Source organism: Nyctibius grandis, chromosome 2, assembly GCF_013368605.1.
Source record: "Nyctibius grandis isolate bNycGra1 chromosome 2, bNycGra1.pri, whole genome shotgun sequence".
NCBI lineage: Eukaryota > Metazoa > Chordata > Aves > Nyctibiiformes > Nyctibiidae > Nyctibius > Nyctibius grandis.
Genome location: NC_090659.1, coordinates 66,995,032 through 67,010,037, shown reverse-complemented (window position 1 = coordinate 67,010,037; position 15,006 = coordinate 66,995,032). Strand labels below are relative to the sequence as shown.

Below are 15,006 nucleotides of genomic sequence, written 5' to 3'. Positions count from 1 at the left end.
GAACCTAAATAACTTCTAGAGACAAGAATTTACTAACAGAGAGGGAAAAAGGGGGAGGACAGACGTTTACTTTATATGAAATTAAACTAAAAACGGGAAATAGCTTTCCATCTCTGCTTTATTGTAAATGCCACTGAACAGATTAGTGATGAGCCAAGATCACTACCATGTTCTTCAGCTTCCACTGAGACAATTGTATTCTGCAAGTATTTCAGAAAAACTCAGTAATATTTAACTGGCAATCACAATATGAGAATTACTTAACTTTACACGTAAATTATGTATGCAATCAATTTTCTTTTGCAACACAGGACAGAAAAATTGTTCTGTAAGTTGCATAAAGGCTTTTTAAAATGATTCAACATCAGCAGCGTGTCCTTAAGACTTACACTCAAATGAACGCAGTGAGACAAGGTTCCCATGAAGTCTACCATATGTATAGCTCTGCTCTTGGGGCATAAGGTATCTTTTCCCTTACAGAAACATTTGAGCCAGCTTAGCTGATGTCATAAAAAATTAAACTTTGCCAGCCTGCTGAAATCGGTATTATATTGTGGGATAAGACTGTACATACTATAAGAAAATTTGCATGGGTTCTCTACGGCAACTATTCCATGATTAAGCAGAATTTCAACAATCACAACTGCTAGTATCCCAAGAATTAAAAGAAAAAAAGGAAGAAAACTATAACTTTAGACACAAAGAGCTAGCCTGAAATCATGTCAAGTCTGTGTCCAGTGTACTCTCTAGACTTCAGACTATATTTGAAGCTCCAGTCTGCATTCCTGAAACCTGTTGAAAAATGCTGAAGCTGTAAAATATTTAAATCAAACTATTACACCCAGAACACAAAAACCCCTCCCAAAAAAACAGAATGCCATAACACAGAGTCAGAACAGCAATGTACTAAGGCTCTCAGGGAAGACCCTTATGGAACAGATTGTTGTGGAGTTAGGGATGAGCTCCCTCACTGGGACTCTTCACTATCATGGCTGAGTCACATCTGAGTCACACACACAAGGAGAAACTTTGTGCCTGGAGAACATCACTGCAGGAAAGTGACAACTCACAGTCAGGTAGGTTACTGCTTAGCCCCAGTTCTGATGTACTTGCCCTGTGTGTTTTCTGACCATGTAGTTGATACACAAGACAGCAACAGAAAGTAGTAACCCATTTATCATAGGTTTTGTATGTGTGTGTACCTTATACTTCAGATGCGTTAAAAGCGAGTCCAAGAATACAGAGCACTTGTTAGTAAAAAGAGGATTTGTTAAAGATGATGTAGCATTCTCCCAAATGTCTGTGATACTAGCCAAACGTCTGTCAAACACAGATGGGAAGTGAACCACCTGAAAGCAATGCACTCCCTTTTTGTAAGGTCACTGGTCTCTGCAGCTCCAGCCTTTCACCCAACAAGCGACTGCACCCCAGCAGAGCAGGACTGCTCTGCCACCCATCCCCAGTGGGCTCAGAGCCAGCAAAGTGTGGGTGACCAGGCCACCAGGACCTCTCCTCTCACCTGGTGGTAGCTGGCTCGGGCCTCCAGCATCATCTGCTGGGTGCTGATCATCTTCTTCCTCCGGCGGCACTCCTCCTTGAGCCCCTTGATCTCCTGCAAGCGCTGGGCCACCTCCTTGCGCAGCTGGTCGCGCTGAGCCTGGCTGGCCCGCAGGGCCTCCTCCAGGCTGCCGAGCTGGGCGCTGAGGTACTCCTGGGAGTGCAGCAGGTACTCGGTGCAGAGCTGGGCCAGGCGCAGCAGCTTGAGCAGCAGCGGGTCGGCGGGGCCCTGGCAGTGGGGGCAGCGCTCCTGCTCCGCGCTGCAGAAGGTGACGTGCTCCAGGTACTCCTGCAGGGCCGCCACGTCCCCCTCCCGCGACACCCGGCCCGTGTCCACCGCGCTCAGCCGCCGCCAGTCCGGGCTCTCATGGCGGCCGCGGAACTGGAAGGCGGGAAACGGCCCCGCGCCGGCCCCGGCTCCCCCCGCCGCCGGCGGGTAGTAGGCGCGCTCGGTGAAGGGCTGCGGGAGAGAGACACGGCTCAGCCCGGGCCGGCACCCACCCCGCCCCACCGCGCGCCCTCTCCGACACTCACCATGTCCGGGCTCTGTCCGTCCGTCCCTCGGGCTCCGCTCGGCGCCGGCGTCCTCCGAGTCGCTATGGCAGCCGCGGCCTGCGCGGGGGCAGGCGGGCGTGAGGCGGGGCCCGGCCGCGCCGCCTCCCGCCCGCCCCGCCGCTCCCCGACACACCGCCCCCAGAGCGCCCCGCCCGGCCCGGCCCGGCCCGGCGCAGGGGAGGCGGCGGCGGCGCCCCGGGACAGGCGGCGGGCTAGCTGTCGCCACGCCGCCCAGGCACGCCGTACCCCTGTCCCACCGCGGGGACCGGGCTCCGTGCTCGGCACAAATCCCGTCCGCTTCCCCGTCCCGGTACGATCTTCCCCCAGCAGCTCCCCATCCCCCTGGCAGCGGCGCGCTGACCAGCCCTCTCTCGGGGGTCCCACTGCTCCTCCCGCCTCAGACGCCCTGCGTTTGTACCAATACATCTTTTACCACCTCCACACATTACTCGCATCTACAAATACATCCTCAGCTACGCTATTACGTATATGGACCCTCACCACAGCTACACAGCACGCTTTCTCTCTCCACACTCCCTTCACCAGAGAAGTCTATACGTGGCACCCTATAGACCCATTTCACTTCACTGCATCAACGTGCCTCCCCACCCACCGCCCTGTCCCTCCTCCGTGCTGCTCCTGACTCACAAACCTTTCTGACCCTACCAGGATGTTACACCCCTCAACCCCCGTGCTGTTTTATGTCCTTCTCCAGCCCCACCTACTCACCTCCCAGATGTGGTGACACCTGTCACATCCCCCCCATCAGCATACGGTACGTATACCATTGCTCTACATCTGCTTCACGCTGCTGCACCCCCATGTGCCTCAGCTGGTAGCTCCACGCAATCTCTCCAGTGCAACTCCACACCCTCCCAACGCTGCCAGCACACCAACCTCCTACCAGGCGCTTTCTCCTCACACCAACACACCTCCACCTGGTATCACCATGCACCAGACCACCTCTTACAGCCATATAACCCTACAACCTCACCATGTCTGCCTGTCACTCCTGCCTCACTCTACCAATCCCAAACACTTCATCCCCACGAAGCACCTCATGGCTCGCGTAGATCACCTACTTCACCATCCCGTGCTCAAATACTTTTCTTCAAAGGCAACCAATGACTGGCGCCTATCTCTCTGCCTCACAACAATTCCTAGTACTCCCCAGCTCGGTGTTCCCATTTCCCTGCTCCTGCTCAGTTGCTTCAAACACTGTTCCCAGGCAGGAGCATCCTTCTCCTCCACCACACAAAATCATCCTATTCCCTTGCTCGTCCTTACTAGTCTTCTCCAAAAACCTGCTCTTCTGTTACCATTTCTTACTATTGTGGTCCTCTACACTGTCCCTGCCTTACCACTATGTTCCATGTTTGTACCTACCTGGCTTTTCAGTCCCTTCCACACATGCTTCAGTTGCTCATCCTCCTGGTCATTCATAGATACATACCTCTCCAAGAACATTCACACAATATATACTTGATCATACACTCCATTCTATAGGTTCCTCTACATCATATATCATAGACTTATAGAAATGTTGTTCAGAAGGGACCTCTGGTGATCATCTAGTCCAGCTTTCTGCTCAACGCAGGGCTATCACCAACACTAGTTCACATCATCTGTGGCTTTTAAGATGAACAAACAGTCCATGACCTACCTCTCTGGGCAACCTGTTGCACGGCTGTGCTCTCCTACTGATGAAAATGTTTTTTCTAATATCTCACCAAGTACCTGCTACTACCAAGAAAAAAATGGTTGTGACATTTTTGCAACTATTCACCCAGTAACTGTAGGCCACTATTAGCGTGCCTCTGCTTTCTCTTCACCACACTAAACAAGCCCAGCCCCCTCAACCTCTTCTTGTAGGTCCTGTGCTGCAGACCCCTAACCATCTTCTTAACCCTCTTCTGTCCCCTTTCAATTTCTCCACATCCCTCAGGCTCCCCCTTAATATTTTCCTCCATTCATCTCCCAGGAACTTGCAACGAAACCCACCTCTCATCTGCATTTTTAACATTGCCCTTTCCAATATAAGCAGTAACATGACTACTATTAACCACAACATACATCTACTTCCATGCAAATACCAACAATGTTGTTATATGCACTAATGCAAGGACTGTTTCCCTCACAAATTACAAGTTCTTTTAGTTTCCTGTAGCTTGTTGTGCGAAAAAGCTTATTTGCTTTTCCCACATACATGAATTGACGCAACAAAAGACACTGGATCTTCCTACAAACATGGCCTCATTTAATTACCCTCATATTAGCAGGCATAGGTTGAATAGAACAGAATAGAACAGAATAGAACAGAATAGAAAAATTTCAGCTGGAAGGGACCTACAATGATCATCTAGTCCAACTGCCTGACCACTTCAGGGCTGACTAAAAGTTAAAGCATGTTGTTAAGGGCATTGTACAAATTCCTCTTGAACACTGACAGGCTTGGGGCATCGACCACCTCTCTAGAAAGCCTGTTCCAGTGTTTGACCGCCCTCTCGGTAAAGAAATGCTTCCTAAAGTTCAGTCTAATCCTCCTCTGGCGCAGCTTTGAACCATTCCCAAGTGTCCTATCACTGGGTACCAGGGAGAAGAGCTGAGCACCTCCCTCTCCACTTCCCCTCCTCAGGAAGCTGTAGAGAGCAATGAGGTCGCCCCTCAGCCTCCTTTTCTCCAGACTAGACAAGCCCAAAGTCTTCAGCCACTCCTCACAGGACACTCCTTCCAGCCCTTTCACCAGCTTTGTTGCCCTCCTCTGGATGCATTCAAGGGCCTTCACATCCTTCTTAAATCACGGGGCCCAGAACTGCAGACAGTATTCAAGGCAAGGCTGCACCAACGCTGAATACAGCGGGGTAATCACATCTTTTGACCAGCTGTTTGCGCTGTGTTTGATGCACCCCAATATACACATCCAACCTATGGTCAGGGCAACCCCTGGGACAGCTACGCTGTGGTGCCCGCACGAGCTCTGCTCAGCTCTCCATGACCTTTTTTCCTTTCTTTCTGTCAGATTTACTCCATCCTCGGAGCTGTGCCCATGCAGAAGTTAGGGCTGTCACCCACCCCCGAACCCCCTCGGTTAGGGGTGGCACCGCCCTAACTCGAGGGTCGTGGGCTGCGGAGGAGGCCTGCTCCCCCGGATACCCCTTCCCACCGGGGAAAAGCGACGGTTCACCCCGGCTGTGCCCGCAGGCCAGGCCCGGGCCCGGCGGGCAGGCAGCGGGGCGCTCGGCGGGGTGCTGCGGGAGCCGGCCGAGCAGGGCCGGGCCTGCGGGAGGCCCTAAGCCGGGCACCATCGCCCAGCCAAAACCTCCGGCTCCGCTTCGGAGAGCGGCCTCCCTGCCCGGTCCCTCCCGCCTTCCCCTGAGGAGAGGCCCCGCCGAGCGCTTACCTCCCCTCACCCGCCTGCGCCCCAACGGCTGCCCGGCGCCGCGCGGGGGCGGGGGGACAAGGGGGGGGGGGGGTGCCCTCGCTCACCTCGGGCTGCTGCTCCGCGGCGGCGGCGCGGGCGCGGCCAGGCGTTACGCGGAGCGCGGTTCGTCGCCGCCGGGCGCGGAGGGGTGGCGGGGCTGCGGCTGCTCCCCGCCTCCGACCCGGGCGGTTACTGGTGCTTGCCGCAGAGGGAGGCAGCTCCCCTCCTCCTTCTCCTCCTCCTCGCCTCCCCCGTCCCCATCCCCCTGCGCCTCCCGCTGCCCCGAGGCCGCGGAGGATGAGTCGGGGCAGCGGCGGCGGCTGCGGGTGGGGAGCGGCTGCGGGAGCTCGGGGCCGAGGCTGGCGCTGCGGGGCGCAGGCGGGGGCCGTTAAAACCTGCCCGGCAGATGTTTGTGCCGAGGCGGGATGTCCGTTGTCTTGGTCGTAGCCCAGGAGCGGCGTCCCGAGCCTCTCCGACCAGAAGCACCCTTCTTTCCTTCTTTTATTTTTTAATATAAAGGAAGTTAAAAGAAGCTTTTGAAAGGTTCCCTTTGGACATTAAAGGCACTTTTTGTCACGCAGTCACCGAAACGATACATTTAGACTTGCGAAAGAGCGTACGCCGCAGCGAGAAGGGGAGCGCCGGAGCCGCGGAGCTGGCAGCGGCGGCGGAGGCAGGACCCCGCCGAGCTGGAGGGGGCACCCCGGGCGACTGCGGGGGGTGTAACGTTAACTCCCTTGGCGGGGCGGGGGGCGCGGGGGGGTGGGGACGGCTCTTCCCTGAGTGTTTTCCCGATGTGTGCAAGAGGACACCCAAGTTCCAGTGCGAGGGTAAGGCGGGAATACGCTTTCCTGAAGGTATCTTACCCTTAGTAATGTCAGGTGAAGAGGCTGGGTTCGAGGAAAATATGTAAGGTATCATGCAGGTAGAATCATTGCAAAGGCTACGGATTACATCAGATCCTCCTAATTTTCATCCTCTTTCCTGTAAGGTTTTGGACTGTGTTTTTCCAAAATAAATGTTGTGCAGCCTTTGTGGCAAGGAGAAAAATTTCAAACAGTTTGTGTTTAATATAAAATATGCCAGCAAATTCAGCAGAGGAAATAACCATTGCACATTTACAGCACCTAATCTTCATTGAGGAGTTCCATTTGGCCAGGGAGACACCATTTTTTTTCCAAAGTACGCAGCTCTGGAAAACTTTTGGCTCTCAACATGCGTGTTTGGAGACTTACCAAGACACCAACTTTCCTTCCTGAACCATGAAATTCTGTTGCGACAGTGTCTATGTGAGCACGTACGCCTGTGTACACCAGCTTTAAGAAAATAAGTAATCATTTGGATGCTTCAGTTTTTAATGCCCTAAGGGTACCTCAGGGTGCTCCAGTTACTAATGGGCGTTCAATCCAGAGGATCAGGCTAGGGCTAGTCTGAAGGAAAACCTGAACATGTGTAAAATGTGGATGTCAGGTCCTCAGTACTGACTTCTGTAGATCTGCTTCTGTTGGGCTACTAAAGCAGCACTGCCAGAGTAAGATGGGGATATCAAGGCTTTAGTGTGGTAAACCTTAATTAACACTCATAATGAAGAGAGGACTTTGAAAATTAGCAGTGCAACAGTCACAGCCTCTATGGGTCAGGCCTAGACGCAAATATGCAATATGAGTTGATGAGCACGTTATGTGACTTAGAAAGCAAGATGTGCAAGTGCAGTCCCTTCTGTGACCAAGAAGTTTTACACCTCATGCCCTTCTTAAAATGCCCTAACAGCAACACCATAGTCTGTTCAGCATGCCTTCTAAGGATCTCTTGCTGAAGCTGTTTTTTGTACCAAAGTAAATGCTAATTGGGTGAGAAAATGCTGGAGATTCTTGTCAGTTGATGAGGGGAGGTGTGTATGAAGTGTGCAGAAACACTTGGATCTTGGTTGCTTATTCTAGTATCTGTTTATTATAAAATACACAAGCAGCCCTTGGAACGAAAGCTAGAACCAAGTTTTCTATTCTGTGAGGACAGGGCCATCACCCTGTTTGCTAGACAGAGTCTCATTCTTTCCCTCTTCCTTCCTTCCTTCCCAGAGCTTGATTAATCTTTAATTACTTGCTGTAGGTGGTACAGCCTCACTTGGCAAGAACGGGTATTGTTTAACCCACATTAGTGCCCAGTTCCTTGCTCCTCATATCATATAGCTTGGTGACGGAAGTACTCTCCTAAAACATGGATGGATTTACTAGGAGAGGACCAAGAGCATTTTAGCTTTTCCCGATCAGCATGACCTGACGCAGGAGGTTTAGGACACCCAGCAGCCCAGCTGGAGCATGCCCAAACAGGCAGTGGTGTGCAATCACCATAAACCCAACGTGCACCTACATCCACCAAGAAGGTTTCTAGAGTCCTAATTCAAAGACTTTTCTTCCTCTTGTATTGTTTTTGTGGCAGCTGCACCCACCGTAACAAAGACTGAGGCTTTAGGACTGTTGCATCCTTGCTTTTCGTGCCCTTGCTTTTCACACCCTTATTTTCGTGCCGTTGCTTTTCGTGCCTTTATGGTGACTGTTGCCAGGCCCCCAGTCACCGGGAGATGGGGCCCTCAGCTAATAAGAGCTGACATGGCCATGTATGACCACAGATCAGACCTGCCTAGGGTATAAATGGAGTCCTGCCAGCGGGCACAGTTGAGTTGTTCTTCCTTGAAGCAGCCGGTCTGCAGTCAGGGACTCTCCCCTTGGGTCGAGACACTGCCCAAGGAAACTCCTCGAGGTTGAGAGCCCTCATCTTATGGGTGAGTGATGGCGCATTTTGGCCATTAATCCTAAAGCTTAAGAATACTTAAGTCGGTTGTGTGGTATTAATTCCTCGTACATCATCCTGAACCTGTGGTTTACTAATGTTGTCAACTGTTGAACGATTTTGATTAGCCTAATTTCTAGTTCTCTGTGAAACAATTTTTGGTTAGAATAAAGTTTGAGTTTGTCACCTGCCTAATTTGATTTTGTAAGTCTCCATGACAGTTTTATCCCCAGCTGCTTCTACCCAGTCACACTCCAAATTTTACACACTTTTCCCATTCTAGCCTGTATGTCTCATTATTGTGCATGAACACATTATTTTCCACATGCTAGCCTACTGCAGGGAATGATTTAAATAAAGACCATTCCCAGTTTGTGGTCCAAGTTTATCAAATTATGTCCGATAATAATGTTAAGCCTACATTACTACTTAAGTCCTCTACTTAATGTCGAGGACTCTGGCAATTAAGAGAGTCCTCTAGAGGTAGTTTGTATGCATGACAGTTTAATGAAACTTAGGAAACTATGATCTGTTGTTCTAGGAGGATTTTCAATGTTCTGTTGACACAGTGCAATGATGAATGTGGGTGTTTTTGGTAGAATTCAGGAAAAAGGAGTAGGGAAGAACTGGGGTTTCCAGGAAGTAGAAAGATTTTTATGAAAAGCTGGTGAGAAGAGCTAAGGAAGAATTAAGATGGGATGAGGAAAGTGAGTTAAAATGCGAGAAGTAAACCTAGGATATTGATTGGAGCAAGGTATTTGTGAGGCTTATAGAGGGTACCTGCAAGTGGAGAACACAAAAAGGAGATATTATTCTGATTGTGGGGTGAAATAAGATGGCATCTTGGCCATGGCTATTTGGGAAATGTCCTGGGTAGCATGGGTGTCAGGGCACATTGTGGGCTGGCTGCTCACCATGGGGTGTCAGGGCAGGACCTGGCATCCAGAGCCCATCCCACCCCCCAGCCAGGAGCAGGGCAGCTGGGGGGCACCAGGACAGCCCACATCCCTCACATCGGGCACCTCCCTGGGGATGGGCTGAGGCTTGGTGGGGCCCATGGCTGGGCAGGGCAGGGCTGTGCGGAGCTGGAGACCGGCCCTGCTGTGGTGTCACTGGGGCACGGGATGACAGCCTTGGGGGGCTGACGTGGGGTCCTGGGCCCTGGGCAGGTGGGGGGAGGCTGGGCAGGGACAGTCAGGCCTGATGCAATGCCTTAAGTGAAAAAATGATCTGCGTGTTTTGTGGAATGGAGGAGGATACCATACATATTCTACCAGATGTTTTAATTTGAGAGGGCAGTGGAAAAACTGTCTTGGGAACGGAGAAACAGACTCTTCAGTAATCTTTCTCCTACAGCACTCTCAGAGTGACGCATACCAGTAATCATTAACTCTGTTGGAAAGTTGACTTGAGTAGCACAGTACAGGTGTAATAATGAGTCTAGCCAGATTCTCAGATTATTTAATCTTTTCCTTCCTGCCAACTCCCTCCACAGAACATTTTTCAATTTTAATGCCTATAGTACTTTCATCCATTCAATCTTTCCATCCCTTAGTTTACCTGAGGAAATAATTTAAATATATATTTATATCACAGGAAAACAAAGCATTTAAAAGAAAAGAAAGATAGGATGAGCCACTCTCCTGTCTCCTTTGTGCCACCTCCTTCATTCCAACACATACCACCAGCTCTGATTAAGCAGTTTGAAGAGACACTGCCCCGTGTAGTTTAACAAATTCCAAGTTTGGGTACTTCAGACTCTTCTCCAACTAAATAATCTTCTTTCAAAGAAAACAGTTTCTGTTAAAGGTTTGTCTTCATGTAATGAGTCTAGCTGGATTTTATTGAGACAGCCACACAGTTCATTTATCTTCCTTTGTCCCAAACATGTAGGGAATTCAACTTAACTCTAAGGAAATGTCTGCAACCACACTGATTGTGAGTTTCATCTACTTTACATGCGGGTACTATTGTAATAGCATCCTGTCTGTCTTATTTGTGGTAAACACCTAAGTCATATGCTGAGAACAGCACTGTGAAGCTTTTTAACTTCTTCTTGGGTGAGTGTAACCTGAAATTGCAGTCTCCTTTCTGATGACTTTTTGCCTTCCTGTTAGCTTCTTTCGCAGTATGTGAACAATAAGGTCATTGCAGGTACCATAGTTTTAGTACAGGGATACTTTCTTGACCATTTGAACACCCTTCTTGACCTGTCATAATTTACATATGGCCAAGAGTCTCAGGGCACGCCCTATGTACCTCTGTGTGATGAGGACAGAGAAGGCTGCAGGCAGGACCTCAGGCAGGATGACTGCAACTCCCCTCAGCTCTGGCCATTCCTTTGCCAAACGGAGTTGGACCAGGAGTCTTTGTAGATACTCAGCAGAACAACTCAAGGGACGTCAGCCTCAGCCTGGCTAACTGCTGTAACTGAACAGTCTGCATAGCCCAGAGCCCTGTCACTGAGCTTGGGACACAGCACTGAAAAAGAAGTCGTATTTGCACTGCTTCCAGGCAGTCTGCAGCTCCAGGCAGTCTGCAGCTCCAGGCAGGGTAGATATCCCTCTTCCAACCCATGGGGTTCACCCACTGAGCTCCACTCAGCCAAGCTCACGTTTGCACTCAGAAAAATCCACTGTCCATCATCTGACACGTGTGGTATTTAACTTTCTTGTATTCGTTGATATAACTGGAGCAATAGGAAGGTCACTGCCCACTGAAACCAAATGAAGGACTTAATTTTTAACACTTAGCGGCCCCTAAGTGGATTTTTAATGGCATACATTAGATATTTGTTCTTTTTCTAGCAACTACATTGCACTTTTACATTGACTGGGACACAATCATTTTTGTGGGCAAGAAATAAACTGTATTGAAAAGGAAAACGAACGACCATCTCTCAGAACCTCCATCACAAAGCATACAAGGGCAATCTGTTTCCCCCTTCCTTTTTTTTTTCAAATGTTGTCAATCCTGATACTCAAAATTTAAGGGCATGCATTAGGACTTTGTGCTCCTTCAGGACTTTTCAGTCTCCTGGATTCAGCAAAACTCTGATTTCTGCAAACAAGGAAATGAAGGGTTAGTTAATCAAAATACCAGCCACTCTGCAGGATGTACAGAAGCTCTTTGTTGTCTTCCTTAGGTTGCAGATTGCTGTGCTGAATGGCAAGAAGGATTAGCTGGAGCAAACCTGTGAGTGTGAGGAGAGGCAATGTGTATATATAGATGATCTCTGCTTGGCCTCTGGATATCTGGTCATAAGAGAGATGTAGGATGCCTCATTTCCTCAGGCCATCATTGCTGCACCAGCAAGGTGAATTCTGTTGCCTTTTGGACTCTTAGCAGTTAGAGGATAAATAAAGTCTGTTGATTCAGAGGTGGGTGTGTAAAAGGGGATGCTAGATGGCACCACATGCCAACGGCTTGTAAAAATGTGCATGAGGGGTATTCTGTTGCTGAATGGCTTGAATAATTGCTTAAGAGATGCAGGAAACTTCCACTTATGAAGGAGGAGTATGGAGGTGTCTGCTAGAGCAGGCAGAGGTGAGGTTGCACACATACACACTCTTAACTTCTAGTCTAAATTCTTGAAGCTTGAGCTTTGCTGCTCATGGTGTTTTGGCAGGACATAAGATAGGAACAAACACTTTCAGTGATGGCACAGTACTTTGTCAATGATCTTTTTCACAGTTTTTCAAATCAAAGAGACGTTTGAGAGAAACAAATGGCTTTCAGTTACCATGTAAGTTTGAAATTTGGAGTTGAGCTGAGAAAAATAATTCTAATAAATGATAGGTAAACCAAAAACAGTTTCAGGGAAATCAAAACCAGTTATGATAATAGGCTGAATTTCCTAAATTGCTTCAAATCGGAATTATTTCAGAAATATAATGGTAATTTAATGTTTGGAGCAAAGGTTTTTGACTTTCAGAGTAGCATTTTAATTGAAAAATATTCTATGACTTAAAAAATTAAAATAACTGTTTTAAAAGGGGTGTGTGTTCATAATAAATGAAATATTTTGCTTTCTGTCAAGACTTCCCGCTCCCAAAATCAACAAAAGTGAGTTTTTATCTTAAATCAGAACACTTGAAAAAATACTGTTCAGCTTCCATTGTTTCAAATTGAAATTAGGTTTTCATTTGAATTATTTCTATACTTTTTTCTGGTTCGAACAAAGAAAAGTTTAATTCCCCTGATAAAAATAAATTAAAGTGTAAGGAAACACTGATGTCTAATTTCCCTTTTCCAGTTTCTGTCCTACATACAACACAGCCCTGTTGATAAATTAACTAGTGATATAGCTTAGTGAATAAAGCAGATTCAATGACCTGTATTACAACAAGCTTAAAATAAATGAGAACAAATGGGCAATGTAAAGCATATTTATAGCAGCATAAATTGCAGGTAGTAGCTAGTATTTTTACATAGCATCTACACACAAGGTCATAGCACAGAGAGCTAAATGTACTTCTCCCATCATAGATATGACGGAGACATATATGCAGAATTTTTTTAGGACAACACGGAGGGGAAGATGTTCACAGAGGCTAGCCTTGCCCTAAACAAGCCTGGGACCTCACACTCCCTTTCAAGGAACAAAGATCAGCTTTTCCAAGTGCAAGTTTAGAGCATGTAAATGAAGTTGTGCTGAACTGCAGGTTGTAGGAGCCTTTCTGCTTCCATTTACTGCAAAAGGAGCCCAGAAAAAGGAATTTCCCTTAAGTCCTCTCCTATGAACACCAATCCAAATGTGAAATTACCAAAAGATGTGGCTACATAAACAATAACCAGACGTATACTACTATTTCATTTAGCTCCAACACAGCTAAGTTTCTGACAGGAATGTACATAGGTGAGAATAAAAACAAGGTGTAAGGTCTGACAGACCTCTTACAAGAAGAAGCTCTGAGAATAGTATCTCTGTGTTATCATTCTCTCACACCTCCTCCCTTATTTTCATACTAGACTGTGCATGCAATGTAACAGTCTGCTATACTGCTTCTTTTCCTGTAGCAGGAAACTTTGATTTGTTTGCGTGGTTTTAGAATCAAGATTATTAATGAAAATGTACTATCAAGCATACCAGGGTCCTTCCAGGACCCTGGGTGTTGTCACGTCTAATCCAGACTTCTCACTGTATTATATCTGAGAAGGTTTCTCAGTTAATACATAGAAACTACAGATTTAACTATCATCTCCACCGTATGTCACCATATTCAGTTCATCTTCTCTATTAGAAACAATGAGTAGCTTCAAGAGTCATTCCTTGCTAATTGCCGCCCTCTTCTGTTAATATATATATTATCAGCAGTAACTCAGAGAAAATTCCTTGGTTTTCTGTGTTTTGAGCACTTTGAACATTAGTCTTTGCCATCCATGCTTTCACTCCAAAACTCAAGACTGCTGAAGAAACTTGTTTCTGATACCAGTCTAATTTGATGAATCCCTTTGAAAGATTTTTTCATTACAGCTGTATTGCTTTGCTATTTTTAAAATTCCAAAATACAATGTTGGCATGTCTTATGCGTTTGTTCTTTCAAGTCTTTCTCCTCTTCTGCTTCTGAAATTGCACAAGGGAATACGTGTTAAAGAACTTTTTCTCCCAGGTTTATACCTACTATTTAAATAATATAGGTTTGGGGATCTATGATAATCAAGAACGGTCCTTCATGGTTTATAGTCTCTTTGAAGAATTACTGTGTAATTCTGTGTACCTGGTGGCATTTCTAGCACAGAGTGACAATGATAAATGCTTTCTCTTTGAGCAGGTAATTTTGTAGTGTTGGTATTACACACTGTTCTTTACATTACTGTGTCAGCCTGAAATATTGACCTCAGCTCAGTATTTCAGGGCCACGGTCAAGGACTAAGGGCTTGCCAAGTATCTACTCAAAATGATACTTGACGCTTTAATCATACTACTTTCATCTTGCTTTAAGGGATTTTATGCTTGGGTCTTTATGCTTGGTAGTCCAGCATGAGGTACTGAGTTTTCTAAAGATTGTTTTCTTCTAATCTTGTTATTAACAGTCCCATCGTCCTTACTATTACTTTCAGTTATCGTAGGGGGTTGGAGGTGTAAATGCCCTTTCATATTCATTTTATCTGGCTTTGGTCTAATACTTTTGTTCTCAGGTAAAATCAAAGGAATTCATTTACTCTAACAGTGATTGCATTCTGCTCTGTTCAGTTTTAGACTTTCATATTTTGTCTTATCCATATTGCTACAGAGTTGTCATGTTCTTCCTCATGCTGACATCTTTAGAATCTCATCAATTATTCATTTCACATCTATTGCTTCTTATATTATTTCAAGTTCTTGTTTCTGAGTATCTTCTGCGGGTCAAATTTCAAGGTGATACCTTTGCAGCATCATCTTCCAAATGAAACATTGAAGAGGGATAACTTTTCTTTTTTCCAGTCTGATCTTTCAAGAAAGCTTGTAAATTATATCATCTAGAGTGAGAAAGGTAATGTGACTGTACCTGCAGAATGAAAAAAGAAATTTCTGTGGTTGCCAAATCAGACTTCAAGCCTCAAGCTTTTTACTTTCTCTGCAGATTTCCCCTGAGAACAAGAATTTTTTTTTACATTGATGGGGTTTAATACACCCCTAATATGAATTGTTTATCCAACACTACTAGGCAGATAATTTGAAACAATGAACAGCTAGGCAC

At 47.0% G+C, this 15,006-nt stretch overlaps 1 protein-coding gene across 1 annotated transcript in view; it reads right to left on the bottom strand.

The window, feature by feature from the left end:
• DZIP1 (DAZ interacting zinc finger protein 1) overlaps nt 1–2,538 on the bottom strand; it is a 37,593-nt gene extending 35,055 nt beyond the window's left edge. Inside the window, exons 1-2 of the mRNA XM_068395306.1 lie at nt 2,092–2,538; nt 1,520–2,017 (exon numbers count right to left, since the gene is read on the bottom strand). Of these exons, the coding sequence (XP_068251407.1) occupies nt 1,520–2,017; nt 2,092–2,538 (945 nt within the window). The remainder of the gene's footprint in view (nt 1–1,519; nt 2,018–2,091) is intronic.
• Nucleotides 2,539–15,006: the final 12,468 nt, after the last annotated feature.